Source organism: Megalobrama amblycephala, linkage group LG14 (genome assembly GCF_018812025.1).
Source record: "Megalobrama amblycephala isolate DHTTF-2021 linkage group LG14, ASM1881202v1, whole genome shotgun sequence".
Lineage (NCBI taxonomy): Eukaryota > Metazoa > Chordata > Actinopteri > Cypriniformes > Xenocyprididae > Megalobrama > Megalobrama amblycephala.
In genome coordinates, this window is record NC_063057.1 from 50,664,468 (window position 1) to 50,682,453 (window position 17,986).

At 36.5% G+C, this 17,986-nt stretch overlaps 1 protein-coding gene and 1 long non-coding RNA gene across 4 annotated transcripts in view; one reads left to right on the forward strand and one right to left on the reverse strand.

The window, feature by feature from the left end:
* LOC125245989 (protein phosphatase 1H-like) overlaps window positions 1-16,052 on the reverse strand; it is a 177,180-nt gene extending 161,128 nt beyond the window's left edge. The window contains exon 1 of one of the 3 annotated variants that reach the window (XR_007179666.1): window positions 15,564-16,052. Coding sequence is in view for 2 of the 3 variants with exons in the window: in XM_048156814.1 (XP_048012771.1) it covers window positions 15,564-15,802 (239 nt within the window). In the remaining variant the exon portion in view is untranslated. The remainder of the gene's footprint in view (window positions 1-15,563) is intronic. The other 2 variants (XM_048156814.1, XM_048156813.1) reach the window with 2 other exon arrangements.
* Window positions 4,930-6,413, forward strand: LOC125245990. The gene is made up of 3 exons (XR_007179667.1): window positions 4,930-5,178; window positions 5,493-5,558; window positions 5,758-6,413. It is a non-coding gene; the product is annotated as an uncharacterized LOC125245990 (long non-coding RNA).
* Window positions 16,053-17,986: the final 1,934 nt, after the last annotated feature.

The window sequence follows — 17,986 nt, forward strand, 5'->3', positions numbered from 1 at the left end:
CCATAATCTAGAACTCAAATGGAGACAAACTCGTTTAGAGGTCTTCTGAATCGCGTGGAAAGACAGCTCGTCCAGTTATAGAAAGACTCTAAAAGCAGCCAGGGCCGAGCATCTCCGCAAACGCATAGAAAATAACCAAAACAATCCAAGGTTCTTGTTTAGTACAGTGGCTAGATTAACAAACAAAGAGACATCACCAGAACAAAACATTTCATTACAGTTTAGTAGTGATGACTTTATGAATTTCTTTACTGAGAAAATCGAAAGTATCAGAAATACAATTGTAAATGTACAACCTTTAACAGAGTTTTATGATTCAGCTTGTTATCACCCCTCAAGAACAGTTGCAGTGCTTTACAACTATAGGACAGGAAGAGCTAAATAAACTTATCACTGCGTCTAAACCAGCAACATGTTTATTAGATCCAATATCCACTAAACTACTGAAAGAATTGTTACCTGTAGCAGAAGAGCCTCTTCTCAATATTATCAACTCATCTTTATCTCTAGGTCATGTCCCAAGACCGTTTAAGATAGCAGTTATTAAGCCTCTCATTAAGAAACCACAATTAGATCCAAATGTATTGGCAAATTACAGACCCATTTCAAATCTTCCATTTATGTCTAAAATACTAGAAAATGTGGTGTCGGTCCAATTGTGCTCCTTCTTGCAAAAAAACGCTATCTATGAAAAAATTCAGTCAGGATTCAGATCTTATCATAGCACAGAAACTGTGCTCGTTAAAATTAAAAACGACTTACTTCTAGCTTCTGACCAAGGCTGTATCTCAATACTAGTGTTACTTGATCTCAGTGCTGCGTTCGACACTATAGATCATAAAATACTCCTAGATCGACTACAAAATTACACTGGTATTCAGGGCCAGGCACTACGGTGGTTTAGGTCGTACCTATCAGACCGTCACAATTTTGTTTATTTAAACGGGGGAAAATCTAAGATAACAATAGTAAAGTATGGAGTGCCGCAAGGATCTGTGTTAGGCCCTCTGCTATTTTCAATATACATGCTGCCACTCGGCAATATTATAAGAAAACATGTAATTAGTTTCCACTGCTATGCCGATGATACTCAGTTATACATTTCAACACAACCAGATGAAATCTCTAAATTATCCAGTCTGACAGAGTGAAGAAGTAAAGAAAAGAAGTAAAACATTGGATGACTAGTAATTTTCTTCTATTAAATTCAGATAAGACTGAAGTATTACTTATTGGGCCAAAAACCTATACACAGAATCTTTCAGACTACAATCTGCATTTAGAAGGATGTACTGTTACTCCATCCTAGACAGTTAAAGACCTGGGTGTTATATTAGACAGCAAATTATCCTTTGAAAATCATATTTAATTTGTTACAAAAACAGCCTTCTTCCACCTCAGAAACTTTGCTAAGATACGGAATATGTTATCTATTTCTGATGCAGAAAAGTTAGTTCATGCTTTCTTGACGTCTCGACTAGATTACTGTAATGCATTATTAGCTGGTTGTCCTGCTTCCTCAGTGAATAAGCTACAATTCTTCTTCTTCTTCTTTCTTTCTTTTTTAACGCCATACCAGCTTCAAAGGCTATATTCATGGCGAGAATAAAGTATAATTAAATCAAAGGAAGATTAAAAAAGATGTTTCAAATTTATTTCCTCTAAAAATCTTAAAACCATGCTTGGGCTCACTTGATTAAAAACCTTTTCAAAACTATCAACAGAGTAAAAACGGTTTCTCACAGGGGTAAATGTAATACAGTCTAAAAGGATATGTTTAATGGACACTTTTTTCTGTTTTGCTTAAATTAATTGCCTAAATTATTACATTATTTGCTAACTGCATTCTTTAATTTGTAATGTTGACATGCATTCTCTGTAAAGCTGCTTTAAAACGATACGTATAGTGTAAAGCCCTATACAAATAAATGTGAATTGAATAGTAAAACCTTCTGCAATAACTGCAATTAAACAATAAATAAATTAAATGTTCAATAACTATCTAAAACTGAACATTAGGAATAAAAATATGCTGAAAACCTAGTGGTTCAACGGATCACAAAACTCACGGTTCGGATCATATCACGGTTATTAAGTCACGGATTGCAGCAGAAGAAACTACTAGCCTAACTAATACATTATTAAAGGCAAGTGAACAGACAATAAAAAGAACAAATACTATACACCAATTACAAGCATAGATAATTACAACAAAGTTACAAATAAAGTATAAGGTCTAACTGTAGTATTAATTTTTGTGTACAGAAATGTAATAATTAAATGTAAAATGACACCATTCACTGTATAAATTTAATATAGATTAATCTTTGTTAAAGCTGTGTTTTGTTGTTTGATTTACATGACAGACAACAGCAGGTATTTATAGGTTGCTGTCATTTTAACCCATGCACGCACACATCCGATAGATACACATCCGAATTCTCACCTCGTTCAATTAAGATGAATAATTAACCGAATGTGTTTATGAGAATACTTGCCGAGAGAGATATTTTGACTGACATAATGCGTGTGTGTCCATCCAAGTGCATTGAGAACGCAAAAGAGAAATCAATTTGGAATTTGCGAGCTATCTGAAACACGCCTCTCTCTCTCTCTCTCTGTGTGTGTGTGTGTGTGTGTGTGTGTGTGAGCGCGAGCCTTGTATGTATGTGCGTCTGTGCGCACCGATAACAGCGTGGCGTGCGATACCGAAATCCTCTTTTGCCTCTTCTAGTGCTGGAATGGTTTTATATCTATTTAATGTGTGAATCAGCAAGACAAAACACTTGCAAATGATAACCTTTCACTCTACTGTGGTTAAACTTGCAAATTGATCCGCGAACCACAAGTGTGCCAAACCGTGGGGCTTGGTCCGTACGGATCACGGATCAACAACGATCTGTTTAACCACTATGAAAACCAAAGCATGAAACATGACAAATAGTTTATTATGCTGTTGTTATTAAAGGTGCCCTAGAACTTTTTTTTAAAAGATGTAATAAAAGTCTAAGGTGTCCCCTGAATGTGTCTGAAGTTTCAGCTCAAAATACCCCATAGATTTTTTTTAATTCATTTTTTTAACTGCCTATTTTGGGGCATAATTAGAAATGAGCCGATTCAGGGTGTGTGGCCCTTTAAATCTCGTGCTCCACGCCCCAAGAGCTCGCGCTTGCCTTAAACAACATAAAAAAAGTTCAAACAGCTAATATAACCCTCAAAATGGATCTTTACAAAGTGTTCGTCATGCAGCATGTCTAATCGCGTAAGTACTTTTGATGTTTACATTAATTCTGAATGAGTTTGAGGCTATGCTCCATGGCTAACGGCTAATGCTACACTGTTGGAGAGATTTATAAAGAGTGAAGTTGTGTTTATGAATTATACAGACTGCAAGTGTTTAAAAATGAAAATAGCAACGGCTCTTGTCTCTGTGAATACAGTAAGAAATTATGGTAACTTTAACCACATTTAACAGTACATTAACAACATGCTAACGAAACATTTAGAAAGACAATTTACAAATATCACTAAAAATGTTATCATGAATCATGTCAGTTATTATTGCTCCCTAGTGAAAAAAAGTATACTTTATTGTATTTTAAATATATTCCCTTTTTCTATAGTACACTGCAAATATACAAACAAAAAATGTACTATCTGTACTACAATGTACTAAAAATGTGTACTATCATTAAATATATAAAAAGTATATTAGTATCATATTTTCACAATGCAACTTTTAACACACTTTAAAATAATTGTACTTTAGTATATTTTCTAAAAAATATATTTTAGAAAAATATACTTGAAGTGTAAGTTCAGTTTATTTTTTAAAAGTGTATTTATTTGCACTTTATAAAAATATACTTGAGGTATATTTTAACAGTGTGCTGAAAATGATCATTGTAACAATGCACTGAAAGTATATTTAAAAATTACATTATTTAATATCCGGAAGTTGTAGTGTATCTAATGTTAAATTTGAGTATATTTTTTAAGTTTACTTCTTCATCCTTGGAATTCATTATATTACTTGTGCTATATATTTCAGTATGAATGCATTACAAGCTCATTTCGTATATGCAGTGTAGCCTATACAATTTCCAAATATGTGTAAATGTTTATTAAGTTTACACTGGCAGAATCATTTTACAATCAAACACACAAATGTATATTAAACAACACACCAGCAGCACAAGTAATGCGAAAAAAATATGTCGAGTGGTTAAACTTATCGGAATTCAAATGTCTCTTCAACTTGGTCTGTGACCAATCAGATTTTGTTGCTCACTGCCTTCAGCCAATCAGAGCTGCTGACGTCACGGTCGTCGTCTGAATCCCCTCACTCAGTCACTCAGGTGAAGTATAATGTCGCAATGTATAATTTATTTAATAAAACACTGAAAGCGCAATATATCGCTCAATCTTGGGGATTCTGACCAGTTCAATCAAGTGACATCGCAGCCTGACCGTGATGGCGACGACAACCGGCTAATCTAATGGCCTACGCGATCCTGAAAGAACCGGAGAAAAGTGCTGCTATTGGGAGGTGAGTTGTAGTCTACCAGTTAACAAACTTTATTTTATTTTCTTTAACAAACGGAGAGCGATATTTCGGCTTGATTTCTCCTTTTTGAGTTTTTGTCTGGTGTTTTATGGCACATGTTTGTATGCAGCACCAAAACATTCATATGATTGGTCAAATCGGCCCGTATTCTGTACGATATTAATTCATAAAGTGTTTTATGCTTGACTATGTATCGAAAACAATATCGACATGCCATTCTGATACAGTTCCCTGCTGCTAATCCTCATTTACTGCTCAGAAATAGTATTGGTTCAATGTGGGATTTAGACAGACTATTGTAAACGTGAATAAAGAGTTGAACATGCTGTCTTATATCTTTGGTATATTCTGTCAACAGATGCTGTTCTTCACGAGTCTCTGCGGTCATCATTGTGCCATCAGACACAATGAGAAGCTCATCAGAAAATGCAATATAATGTGTAATTTGTATTTGTGTATAGAGGAGAAGGGTATTCCTGCACAACAGGCTGCAGTTTCAGGACCGCATTTCTAGGACCGCAGTTCTAGGACCCTAGTTTTTCGTGACAGCGCCACCTACCGTACTGGATCAACACTAATTAAAGATGGACAACGTGGACAGCAATCAGACGGTGAGTACCGATATTTAATTAAGTTTTATTTTATAACGTTTAAACGGTGCGAAGTTTACATATTGAGAACTGCTAACTATGAATTAATAATTAATTCCCACCAAATTAAGAATTTGTGAGCTAGTTTTATTAATTACTACGATGTTAATTCGTGGCCATGATTTCATAAATCCTTGTTGAGTTTTAATGACGAAGTATTATCATTTCAGGTCAGAGTACAATATGAATTATTTTTGCACAATGCCTAGTGCACCATTTTTGCTACTGATATTTCTGTTATCAAAAAAGTGATTGTTCTCTGATAACTATTTCAGTGAAGTGGAAGAATTTAATAGAAAGATTGACAAACAACTGAGGAAAGAAGGGAGACCATTCAATTGGTGGGTATTGCTCTTATGTACTTAGACATTTGAAGTTTGTAATTTGATGTCAGTAACATGAATATTCTGTTTGGCTCTCTCTCTAAAACTCCAACAGTGCATAAGTGTTAAATCATATATATTCCAGTTGAATATGTTAAACAAATGTTTCTTATTTATCTCTCTCTCTGTCTCTGTCTCTCGCTCTATCTTTCTCTAGAGTTGAAGCCTACAGCCATTCTATCCATGCAGCAACTGATGGAAAAGGGGTTCGCTTTGGTGCTGTTGTCGCAAAAATGACATATATATTATATATATATAATATATATATAAATAAACATTCGTGAATCATTCTTGTGTCTTGTCTTGCCTCTCAACAACCTTTAAAATATCGGCTGTAATTTAGTGACTGCATACGCTGATTCCAACTTTAACTTACCTGATAATGAGCTAATTCACTTTAAGGGGGTTAATCAATATACTGTATAATTCAAGAGACTAAGACTTTTAAAGTTCTCCATTTTTTACAATTGTTTTAAAATTGATATACAATTTTCATTTATATTTTGTGTAAATTCATGTTTAAATTTAAAATTGTGACTCAAAGCACACTTAGTAATTAACCTCTGCTGCATTTTGAATCAAAAATCACATTTAAAAACAAATACTACTGAGATTAATATATTGATGCTATATACAAACATGACTACAAACTACCAACAGGGCCCTAGAACTGCGGTCCTGAAACTGCAGCCATCGCTATATCATCCAGTACGGTAGGTGGCGCTGTCACGAAAAACTAGGGTCCTAGAACTGCGGTCCTAGATCTGCGGTCCTGAAACTGCAGCCTCCGGTTGTGCAGGAACATACTATTGGGGTATAGAGGGTCACCATGGTCCAATATTTTTTTTTCTTTAATGAAAAACATGGTAAGTTTTGCTGAATCTAAGTTTAAATAAAAACTATTGGATTTGTCAATGAAATATGTCTCTTCATTAGTGATGTTGTTACATTTTATTTATTTTAATGGCCTTGAAAACAAATGCATTCAACTTTGGGAAAATGTGTTAAACTGTATTTAAATAGTAGCACAACTGTATTGTGTGAGATTATGTTATTCAAAGTACAGTAGTCAACATTTAAAGTGGATCAAAAAAGTTAGGACAACTTTGATTAAAGGTTTTGATCCGCTTCAAATGTTGACTATATTATACAAAGTATAAGTAATAACAAAGTGTATTGTTATTGACTGCAAATTATTGAAGTGTGTAATGTTTAATATTTGGAATAAGCCAAAGGTACTGAGCATACAGTATATACTATTACCTGTAAAATAATATATTCAGTGTATATTGCTTGTGTTTTCTGAAGACACTCGTAATTATTTTGTAATGTACTTAAATCACAAATAAAGTGTACTTATAACACAAAGTGTACTCATAACAGAAATAAAGTATACTTATAACACAAATAAAAGTATACTTATAACAGAAATAAAGTATACTTATAATACAACGTATATTATAACAAAAAATTATACTTTTAACACAAAGTATACTTATAACACAAATTAAGTACACTTTAATATCACTAATCAAGCATGTAATTAGTCCCTACACAGACATATACTTAAAGTGTACTAAGTATACTTGAAGTTGTTCCAATTTAGTACACATAAGTATACTAAATATACTTTAAGTTGTATTTTAATACTACTTAATTTCAACTTAAATATACTTAGTACAAAATTAGTTGTTTCAAAATAGCACACTTTAAATGAACTAATCATTAACACACTTGAAATATACTAATAATTAGTCTTGCTGCAAGTATACTTAGTATACTTTTTTTTCACTAGGGCTCCCTCTGCCATTTTTTGCTATTATCCTTGCTTGCTTACCTAGTCTGTTGATTCAGCTGTGCACATCCAGATGTTCTGCCCTTGTCTAATGCCTTTCATAATGTTGGGAACATGGGCTGGCATATGCAAATATTGGGGGCGTACACCCCGGCTGTTACGTAACAGTCAGTGTTATGTTGATATTCGCCTGTTCTTCGGAGGTCTTTTAAACAAATGTTATTTATTATATAAGAAGGAGGAAACAATGGAGTTTGAGACTCACTGTATGTCTTTTCCATGTACTGAACTCTTGTTATTTAACTATGCCGAGGTAAATTCAATTTTTGAATCTAGGGCACCTTTAAAATAAATAAATAGATGTATAAATGTATAGCAAAGTGCTGTAGCCTACATTAAAATGATAAAAGATAAAAACAATAATAACCCCAACAATGAACTTTAAAAAAACACAATATATCAAAAAACTTAATCTTTGTGGGAACATTTAGTTTTTTAAATATCTTTGTGGGGACTCTGCATAGGCATAATGGATTTTATACTGTACAAACTGTATATTATATCCCCTTACACTAACCCTAAACCTACCCATCACACAAAACTTTCTGCATTTTCGAAAAAAAACGTAATTTAATATGTAATATAAACCTGTACACACACACTCAGACGTCACGTTTTAAGACAGATGCAGATGTCACGTTCATTGAGAGTAATGAGTGAAGAGAAAGTTAATTGTGTAGTTGCTGACACACTGCATTGAGTCATGTTAGCGTGTTGCGTGTTGTTAGAGAAAAAAAAACCTTCACTGCAACGACTGTGTGATGTCTACATGACGTCTACGTCTCGTCTGTGCCTTAAATTGAATGGACTAAATGGTAGAATAAAAAAAATAAAGACATCGAGTGAGACGTTCACTGTGACAAGTAGTAGCAAAAGTCATATTAAAGACCCCATCCAAATGCCATAGAACTTGCACGCTGTAGCACACTCACAAGCGCGCAAGTTTTCTCAAGTTTTCTTTCACAGCATCTTGTGATTGAATGGCTTAAATATCACATGAATGTTTAAACTGACAAGACTTAAAAACACGTGAAAACAATATACTTTCTTGAGGAAGCACCACTAGCCCGATCATTCAGATAGGTGATTATAGTTTTAGGGGGGTTAAAAAGCCCACCTAAAAACGGCCTAAAAATGGCCCCTGCCATTGACCCTCACTAACTCCTCCAAAACACTTGGCAGACATGAATTTTGACAATCTTGCGACCATACTTAAATGTGTTTGTGCAAAAATACAATGTTATGTGCGCTCTCTGTGATAAGTGCGCAGAGAGCGCGCACATAGCTTATTTGCGCATTAAAAATAATGGACTTATATGTGACTCCTGTATGTCACTACAATCATCTTAACCTTGATTACAATCATCATACATACAAATTTACTAGCGAGACTCATTTTTTATTTTATTTTTTTTCAACTGAAAGTTGTAGAATGCTATCATAATGCACAGGCATCAGTTGGATGTTCTGACCTGCAGTTGTGTCTGTACACAGCGCTGTGACGGAAGACTTGCATGGCTCAGAAACAATCTCAGAATATGAGAGAGGTTGTTTTTTTTAAAGCTAAACACTGGAATGAATAATTTTTGAAAACTGGACATGAGTCACTATTCTCTCTGCCATCTCTGATGTAATCTGCTGAGTTTTCTCAAAAAAGAACATATCAACATCACCCAAATCCAGATGGCAAAAAGAGATAGAAAAAAAACACCAGAGAAAGCAATGGAAAAGGGCGATATCAGAAAAAAGACGGGATTAATATCCTTTAGTAAGATATGACAGAATAAAGAATTAGAACTTCCTTCTATAAAGACATGTTTAGAATTGTGAAAGGACTTTTAGAAAAAAAAGACATACACGGATAATCAAAGGCATGAGAACAGGTTCTACGCTTAGATATGCCACCAATGTCTTAACTGCTCTACCCATTTGACAGCAGTCCTTCCAAAATGAGTAGGCTTGGAAAGGCAGTAAAGAAGGCAAGAACATCTTCCACCCAGGTCCTAACGGTATAGAAAGTTGGTAAAAAAAAAAAAAGTGACATGTAAAGGCCAAGTAGGGTAATAATAATAATAATAATAATAATAATACATTTTATTTAAGGTGCCTTTCTAATCACTCAAGGTCACCATACATCAAGAAGAAATAGCAACAATAACAATATTAAAATAATAAATAACAGTAAATAACAATGCCAATAAACCATAAATAAGGGGAAAGCAACAATTACAAACATGACAGCTATAAAAATAACAAAAACAAAAGTGCTAGATTTGAGTGCACACAGTAATCATAAAGGATAAGCTAATCTGAATAAATGAGTTTTAAATTTAACTTTAAATTGAGATAACGAGTCTGAATCACGGATGTTGACTGGGAGAGAATTTCAAAGGTGAGAAGAAGCATGGCTAAAGGCCCTATGGCCCAAGGTGGTTAGATGAGCAGAAGGTGTATGGAGGAGACCCAATGAAGAGGTCTGGAGAGTTCAAGAAGGAATGTAGGTCTGTAAGAGATCTGAAAGTTATGGTAGAGAGAGGTTATGAAGAGATTTGTAAGTGAGGAGAATAATTTTAAATTAAATCCCGAATTTGATAGGAAGCCAATGAAGCTGTTGGAGAGATGGGGTAATATGTTGTACAGATGGAGTCCAGGTTATGATACGAGCAGCAGAATTCTGAATCAATTGGAGTTTATAAAGAGATTTGTGTGGACAACCAAATAAAAGAGAATTACAGTAGTCAATGCAAGAGGTGACAAGCAAATGAACAAGAATAGCACAATCACACGGAGTGAGATATGGACGGGGGCAAGCAATATTACATAGATGAAAATAACAAGACCTGGTTATACTATTATTGCGAGCTTCAAATGAAAGGGTGCTGTCAAAGATGACCCCAAGTTCCTAACCTGGCGGGAAAGAAAAAGGGAAGAACCGTCAATGGATAAAGAAAAACTGCAGGACCTAGAAAGAATAGAATTAGCACCAATAGGGAGTACTTCAGTCTTACTGCCATTACGTTTGAGAAAGTTGGCAGAAAACCAAACTTTTATTTTGTGAAGGCAGTTGGTAAGACAGGCAGGCGGAAGAATGGAATCAGGGTTTGTAGATACATAAAGCTGTGTATCATCAGCATAACAGTGGAACTTAGCCCCTATTTTCTCCAAATTCGGTATTTTCACACAGAATTGTTCTAGAAACTCAGTTATAGGAACTAGCCACTATAATATTTCCCTGGGAACTAATTTCTCCCCCGGGCAATGTTCCTGGTTGCATTTACACCGGAAATAGGAACTCTGAAGCGGCTGACAGCGGCGTCTTCAAGCGCGGCATTTACAATCGCTAAAAACCGGTGGATGGAGGATGCTGTGATCAGAGCTGTGTTTGTCGGGCGAAGAGACTAAATCTCCTATGACAACTTTCAGTGTTGCATATCATCAAGGCAGAGAAAAGAACACAACCCTGCAGACAACAGGTAAATGCCGTTATCACTGTTTTCCATGTTCGTGAAGTAAATATGTTTACAAGGCTTTTTAAATATGTTTGACCAATCAACATACACTTAGGTCACTGACAGTTCCTATAGTGCTGGTTAAGACCCTACTCTGAAGTAGGAGCTAATTTAGTTTCCCCAAAAGGAGTTCCTAGAAATAAAATCGTTCCTAGTTCCTGCGGTGTGAACACGCCAAAATCCGGGTACTTCAGCCAATAGTTCTAGGAACTATGAAAAGGTTCCTCCAGTGCGAAAGCCCCTAATATTACCAAGTAAGAGAAGGTAAATTAGGAACTATAGGGGACCTAGGACAAAACCTTGGGGGATCACCACAGCTAACAGAAGAAGGTTGGGATTGAATTTTTTTTAGTTGTACAAACTGTGTACGGTTTGAAAGGTATGAAGTGAACCAGGCGTGAGGAACAAAAGTGATACCAGTAACGGTGACAAAAGGTGGTGACAAAAGCTGCACTCAAATCAAGCAAAACAAGAATAAATAAGGACCCTCCATTAGCTGCCATTAACAGATCATTAGTTACTCTCACTAAGGCGGTTTCCGTAATATATGCTTAGAACGAAACCCTGACTGAAAACACTCAAGATATTATTACTAAGGTGAGCATGGACCTATGCTGCCACGGCTTTTTCAAGAATTTTGGAAATAAAAGGAAGATTTGAGATGGGACAGAAATCATGGTGCAGAGTGAGTGAATGATACAGTCCAAGATTTAAGAGGTGCGAGAGTGTCAAGGAGCTGCCGTAATTCAAAGTTATAAAAGGAGAGCAAATCCTCAGGAGAAGCTTTTAACTTATTTCCACCCAGTAAAAAGCTAGCCAGTTTGTCTACGCTAGTTAACATGCTCTGATCAACAGTCCACCATGTTTTCCTTGCTGCTCGGGGAGCCAAAGCCCAGAATGATCGTATAGCCTTTGAGTTGTCGTACCTAAAACCCTGTCAAGACCCGCGATGGATGTATTTCAGATGGGGACAATGAACAACATCCTGATGGGGTAAAGCAGTGGTCTCAAACTCAATTACTGGAGGGCACAGCTCTGCAGAGTTCAGCTCCAACTCACACCTGCTTGAAGTTTCTAGTAATCCTGAAGACCTTGATAAGCTGGATCAGGTGTGCTTGATTAGGTTTGGAGCAAAACTGTGCAGAGCTGTGGCCCTCCAGGAATTGAGTTTGAGACCAATGGGGTAGAGTGAAGGCGGAGGCTCGACAGAGTAGCACCACAGCCGGTGAAGTTCAGTCACTGTATACAAAAACAGTGAAGTTGCTGAGTGAAACAATGATGACAAAGCAATCCAAACAATGATCCACAATCAACGTTCAACAATTCACATCATGCCAGTCAACAGCAGAGTTAATCAGGAGTAGAGAATTACAAAATAAAATGATAAAATAGCTATTTAACAGAAAAAAAATTGTTAAAAACACCAGAGAGCAGCGGCAGCCAAACACGACAGCGTTCACCCAAAATTCACCCAAGTCTTGGATTCCATACTCAGAAGTTGTCCTCTGCATTTAACTCATCCAAGTTAATGCACACACACAACCTTTGGGTTACCAGTCTGACTCTCTAATCATTAGGCCACGACTGCCCCAAGCAGCATTTTTGCCTATACAACAACAATCCACATGTGGTTAAGTTTTGGTGGAAGAAACTTTTGAAGATCATTTGAAAAATGCATAACACATCAAAAGCGTGGCATAGGGCAGAAAGTGTGTTAGTTCAGAAGAAGAAAAATGCCACCAACACTGACCAATTTAGGCAAAATTGACTTCATTCCCACAATTTTTTTTGGCATTGTTGCACAAAGGTTGGCAATGTATTTACAACAAAACAACAGAATAGATACATTGGAAAAAGCAGGAATTCCAGGATTCCTAGCTAATGCATTTGGGTTTGTCCCACACTTCCTCACATGGTCAGCCTTTGAGCTCTTTCAAGTGCCAATGACCATCATCACCAGTCTACATTAATGACATTATATATAATATATATTATATACCCAAGGAGGGTATACAGGTGCTGGTCATATAATTAGAATATCATCAAAAAGTTGTTTTATTTCAATAATTCCATTCAAAAAAGTGAAACTTGTATATTATATTCATTCATTACACACAGACTGATATATTTCAAATGTTTATTTCTTTTCCATTTGATGATTATAACTGACAACTAAGGAAAATCCCAAATTCAGTATCTCAGAAAATTAGAATATTACTTAAGACCAATACAAAGAAAGGATTTTTTTAGAAATCTTGGCCAACTGAAAAGTATGAACATGAAAAGTATGATGCCGGGTTCACACCGCAAGCGGCAACGGAGCGGGAGCAGTGCGTATTTTTTTTCGGCGCCCATGTTAACAGATGAGAGCATTCACACCGCACGCAGAGGCTGCGCGACAGAGCAGAAGCAGCAGTGCCGCGATCGTTTCGGCGCTGGGTCTATTTTTGCTGCGCTGCTAACGCTCAATTAAAGTGAAAGTACACCTTTGATGGGCAAAATAAATATGATTTCACACAAAAAGAGCTCAAAATGCACAGAATAAGCATATCTAGTGTGTTTTAACAAGAATTGAAGTATGTCAGGAAAGAAAATTAATATTAAAAAATATTTATAGAAGATTTACTCATTTAAACTTGTTTTTAATCATTCAGTTTGGGTTAAAGTATGGTGTATTATAAAAAGTAAACTAAACTATCCAGTATGATATATAAACATTATTTTAGTTATTACTCAGACAGCAATATAGGCTCTTGCATACCCAAATTAAACCCGAGTTTGCTGGCTTTTTTCGCCGAGTTTGCAGTCTTGTAAACATGTTCATGAGTCAGATGATGTAAAACACAAAGCTTACCTCATTTGTGTGCAGCAATGGATGACACGAGGCTTTTATTTATTTATTTATTTATTTTTATTTATTTTATGTTTATATGTGTGTTGTACACCTTGCATGTTAACAAACTTTCAAGACTATCAAGTTTATAAATTACCAACTTATAAAAACAAATTTATAGCTGTCTTTGTAAAGAAATGCTCACTTTATACGCAGCTTCGAGCCGCTGCTGTGACGCTGTACAAACGCTTCCAGTGTGAATACTCGCGCGTCTCTGCAGCTGCAGTTCACGCTCACGCGCTGCTAACGTGCTGCTTCCGCTCTTCTGCCGCTTGCGGTGTGAAACTGGCCTAAAACTTCCTGGTATATGGCTATGTTGACCTTGGACCTTAGAAAACACAATGGACCAACACCAGCAGATGACATGGCACCCCAAACCATCACTGACTGTGGAAACATTACACTGGACCTCAAGCAATGTGGATTGTGTGCCTCTCCTCTCTTCCTCCAGATTCTGGGACCCTGATTTTCAAAGGAAATGCAAAATTTACTTTCATCAGAGAACATAACTTTGAACCACTCAGCAGAGGTACAGTCCTTTTTGTCTTTAGCCCAGGCGAGACGCTTCTGATGCTGTCTGTTGTTCAATAGTGGCTTGACACAAGGAATGCGACAGCTGAAACCCATGTCTTGCATACATCTGTGCGTAGTGGTTCTTGAAGCACTGACTCCAGCTGCAGTCCACTCTTTGTGAATCTCCCCCACATTTGATTTTGTTTCACAATCCTCTCCAGGGTGTGGTTATCCCTATTGCTTGTACACTTTTTTCTACCACATCTTTTCCTTCCCTTCGCCTCTCTATTAATCAGCTTGGACACAGAGCTCTGTGAACAGCCAGCCTTTTTTGCAATGACCTTTTGTGTCTTGCCCTCCTTGTGCAAGGTGTCAATGGTCGTGTTTTGGACAACTGTCAAGTCAGCAGTCTTCCCCATAATTGTGTAGCCGACAGAACTAGACTGAGAGACAACTTAAAGGCCTTTGCAGGTGTTTTGAGTTAATTAGCTGATTAGAGTGTGGCACCAGGTGTGTTCAATATTGAACCTTTTCACATTATTCTAATTTTCTGAGATACTGAATTTGGGATTTTCCTTAGTTGTCAGTTATAATCATCAAAATTAAAAGAAATAAACATTTGAAATATATCAGTCTGTGTGTAATGAATGAATATAATATACAAGTTTCACATTTTGAATGGAATTAGTGAAATAAAACAACTTTTTGATGATATTCTAATTATATGACCAGCACCTGTATATGTGAAATATTACAAGAGGTGCCGTCATACCCCTCTTTTAATATTTGACATTTTGTGCTATAACAACTAAATTAGAAAATGTTTAAATTTATTTTCTGTAATAACACATTGGCTGACACATCATCCTGCACATGATAAACTTATCTAAATATGTTACAATTTAAAAGTAAATCCACGTTGTCCTTACGGGTGGCATCTTCCCCCATCCTACCCTGTAAACATTGCTAAATTTGACATTATACCTATAAAATCTGCACAGAGCAAGAGTGTGTATGTATGAATGCATGCTTGCAACAAAAAGCTGCACGTGTATTACTTAATTATTATTATTATTATTATTATTATTATTATTATTATTATACATCACTCATGTTAACCATGCCCAGCTGGTGCATTGGCGTTCATTTAATAGTGTTATTTTGTAAGGCGCATGCATAGGAGTTGCTCTTACTCTGCGTATCCCGTCGCCCACGGCAACCTGCAAGTCTCTTTCAGGATCAGGATAGGTCTAGCGATGTGATCCGCCGAGCACTCGATCTCATCCGGCGACAGTCCTAGAAACTTCGGTCTCATGTAGGGGTATTTGAGCGGCAGGTCCGAGCCACCCGAACGTTCATTATTATTAATAGACGATACAGCCATGATTCCACCCATGAAGCTGGCAACTGCGGATTTGACGCGCGTGAGCATGTCTGCGGAGCGCCGTTTGTTTGTGCGTCTCCTTCTGCCCGATGGTCCCCTGCCAGCACGATCCACAGCCCTGAGACGCGTTGAATGAATCGTGCTCGCTTCACAAATTTTCCAGTCAGTGTCTGAACCAAAGCGGAAATAGTCCAAAGATTAGAGGTCATGTGATCTCATGGATCTGTTTTCTGAGCGGCTTAAACGATGACAGCTTGCGTGGGACTTGCGCAGGACCTGATGATGAATACAGTAATCGCAATCGCTCGCGCTCGGCGATTTTTGCAATTACTAAAGTGTGTGTGTGTGTGTGCACATATATACATAAATGCACATCCTCTATTTATTTATTTATTTATTTATTTATTTATTTATTTATAAGCTGAGGCCTTTAAACAATCTAAGGTGCCCAAAGTGTGGCCCAAAAACTAATAAACTAAAACTAATATCCATCACACCATTACACCACCAGATGGTACAAGACAGGATGAATCAGCCTGTGTGAATTTTAGCCTCAGTTTCCTGTTCTTAGCTGACAGGAGTGGCACCCGGTGTGTCCTCTGCTGCTGTAGCCCATCTGCTGGTCATTCTCCTCTGACCTCTGGCATCAACAAGGCATTTTCGCCTACAGAACTGCAGCTCACTTTCTAGAGATGGTTGTGCATGAAAATCCCATTAAGATCAGCAGTGTATGAAATACTCAGACCAGCCCGCCTGGCACCAACAACCATGCCACGTTCAGTCACTTAAATCACCTTTCTTCCCCATTCTGATGCTCAGTTTGAACTTCAGCAGATCATCTTGACCATGTCTACATGCTGCATTGGGTTGCTGCCATGTGATTGGCTGATGAGATATTTGCCTAAACAAGCAGTTGAACAGGTGTACCTATAAAGTAGCTGTTGAGTGTAGATGTGCATTACAAGTAATGTAAATGCAGACTAATAGATTCTAATTTTCAAATCCAAATATTTTTTTTTTAATAAAAGATATGCAAATAATCTTGTAAATCCCTCACTAATTTCAGAATCTCAGTGATTTTATTCTGGCACAAAATATAACAAAACATATATTACATCCATATAATAAATGACTGAATGAATGAATGCAGTCATGGACTGGCCAGAACCACCGCAAGGGCAGTGCGAAGCGTGCATCCACACAGGGCCAAAGAGGGACAATGTCTTAGACAGATAGTGATGTGTGTGGGAGATGCCCTGAAAGGGATTTGAGTGATTAATAATCAATACCTATCCTATCCTGCTGAAAAATTGAATGTGTTATGTTTCAAATGCAGTAATATTATATACTTTTTCTCTCAGTTCTCCACATGAAAGGCCTCCAAACTGGCAGATCAGTGTGCTACTTCTTTTCTCTCATTAATTGTGGAATGTGTATATAAGGACATTAACTATCATAAGATGATTGACAGGCCAATTTATGATGACAGGATGCACATAATTATGGGATGAGCCTGTTTGTTCACTATATTAAAAAAAACTTCTGCTACACACTCAAATGTAAGCACTTTTTCTTCACAAAAAGACTCCATATTTCAGGGCATAGTATACGTAGGCAATTAGGGACACGGCAAGATAATTTAGATGCTGATGTATCTCACCTTTTTCTGAACTAACCTACTGAATTTTAAAATATGTGGCACTTTGGTTTTAGAAACTGCCTCTCAAAAGGACTGAATCAAATAATTTTAAATAATAATGTGCTACAAATAATCCTTATTTGTCAGTTTGTTTGAATAAGCTGTTGTAAATAATGTCATAATGTTTAATCAAAATGCCACAACTACCTTGTGGTGAAAAGGAACTTCTCTCTGTTGATATGCAGGATTTCTCCATTCCGTGTAAACCCTCCACCTGCAAGCTTCATGTGACTCCACTTTTGAGTGCAATGCCCAGTCAACCAATGAGTCGATGAGTGCGGTGTCTATTTGAGCATTTGATTTGACGTTTTCGATGTCGGTTTGAGCATTTGATTTATCATTTGAGCATTGCATTATAGATTTAATTGTGACAGGTTTACAATGGATTGATAATGAAAATTAAATATCAAATACAAATAATTTTTAATTTTATTTTTGCATTACAGTTCATGCTTCCCTAAATGAGAAAATGAAATTGCATTTGAGCATTTGAGTTCTCATTTGAGCAGCTGTTTTGAGAGTTTGATTTATTT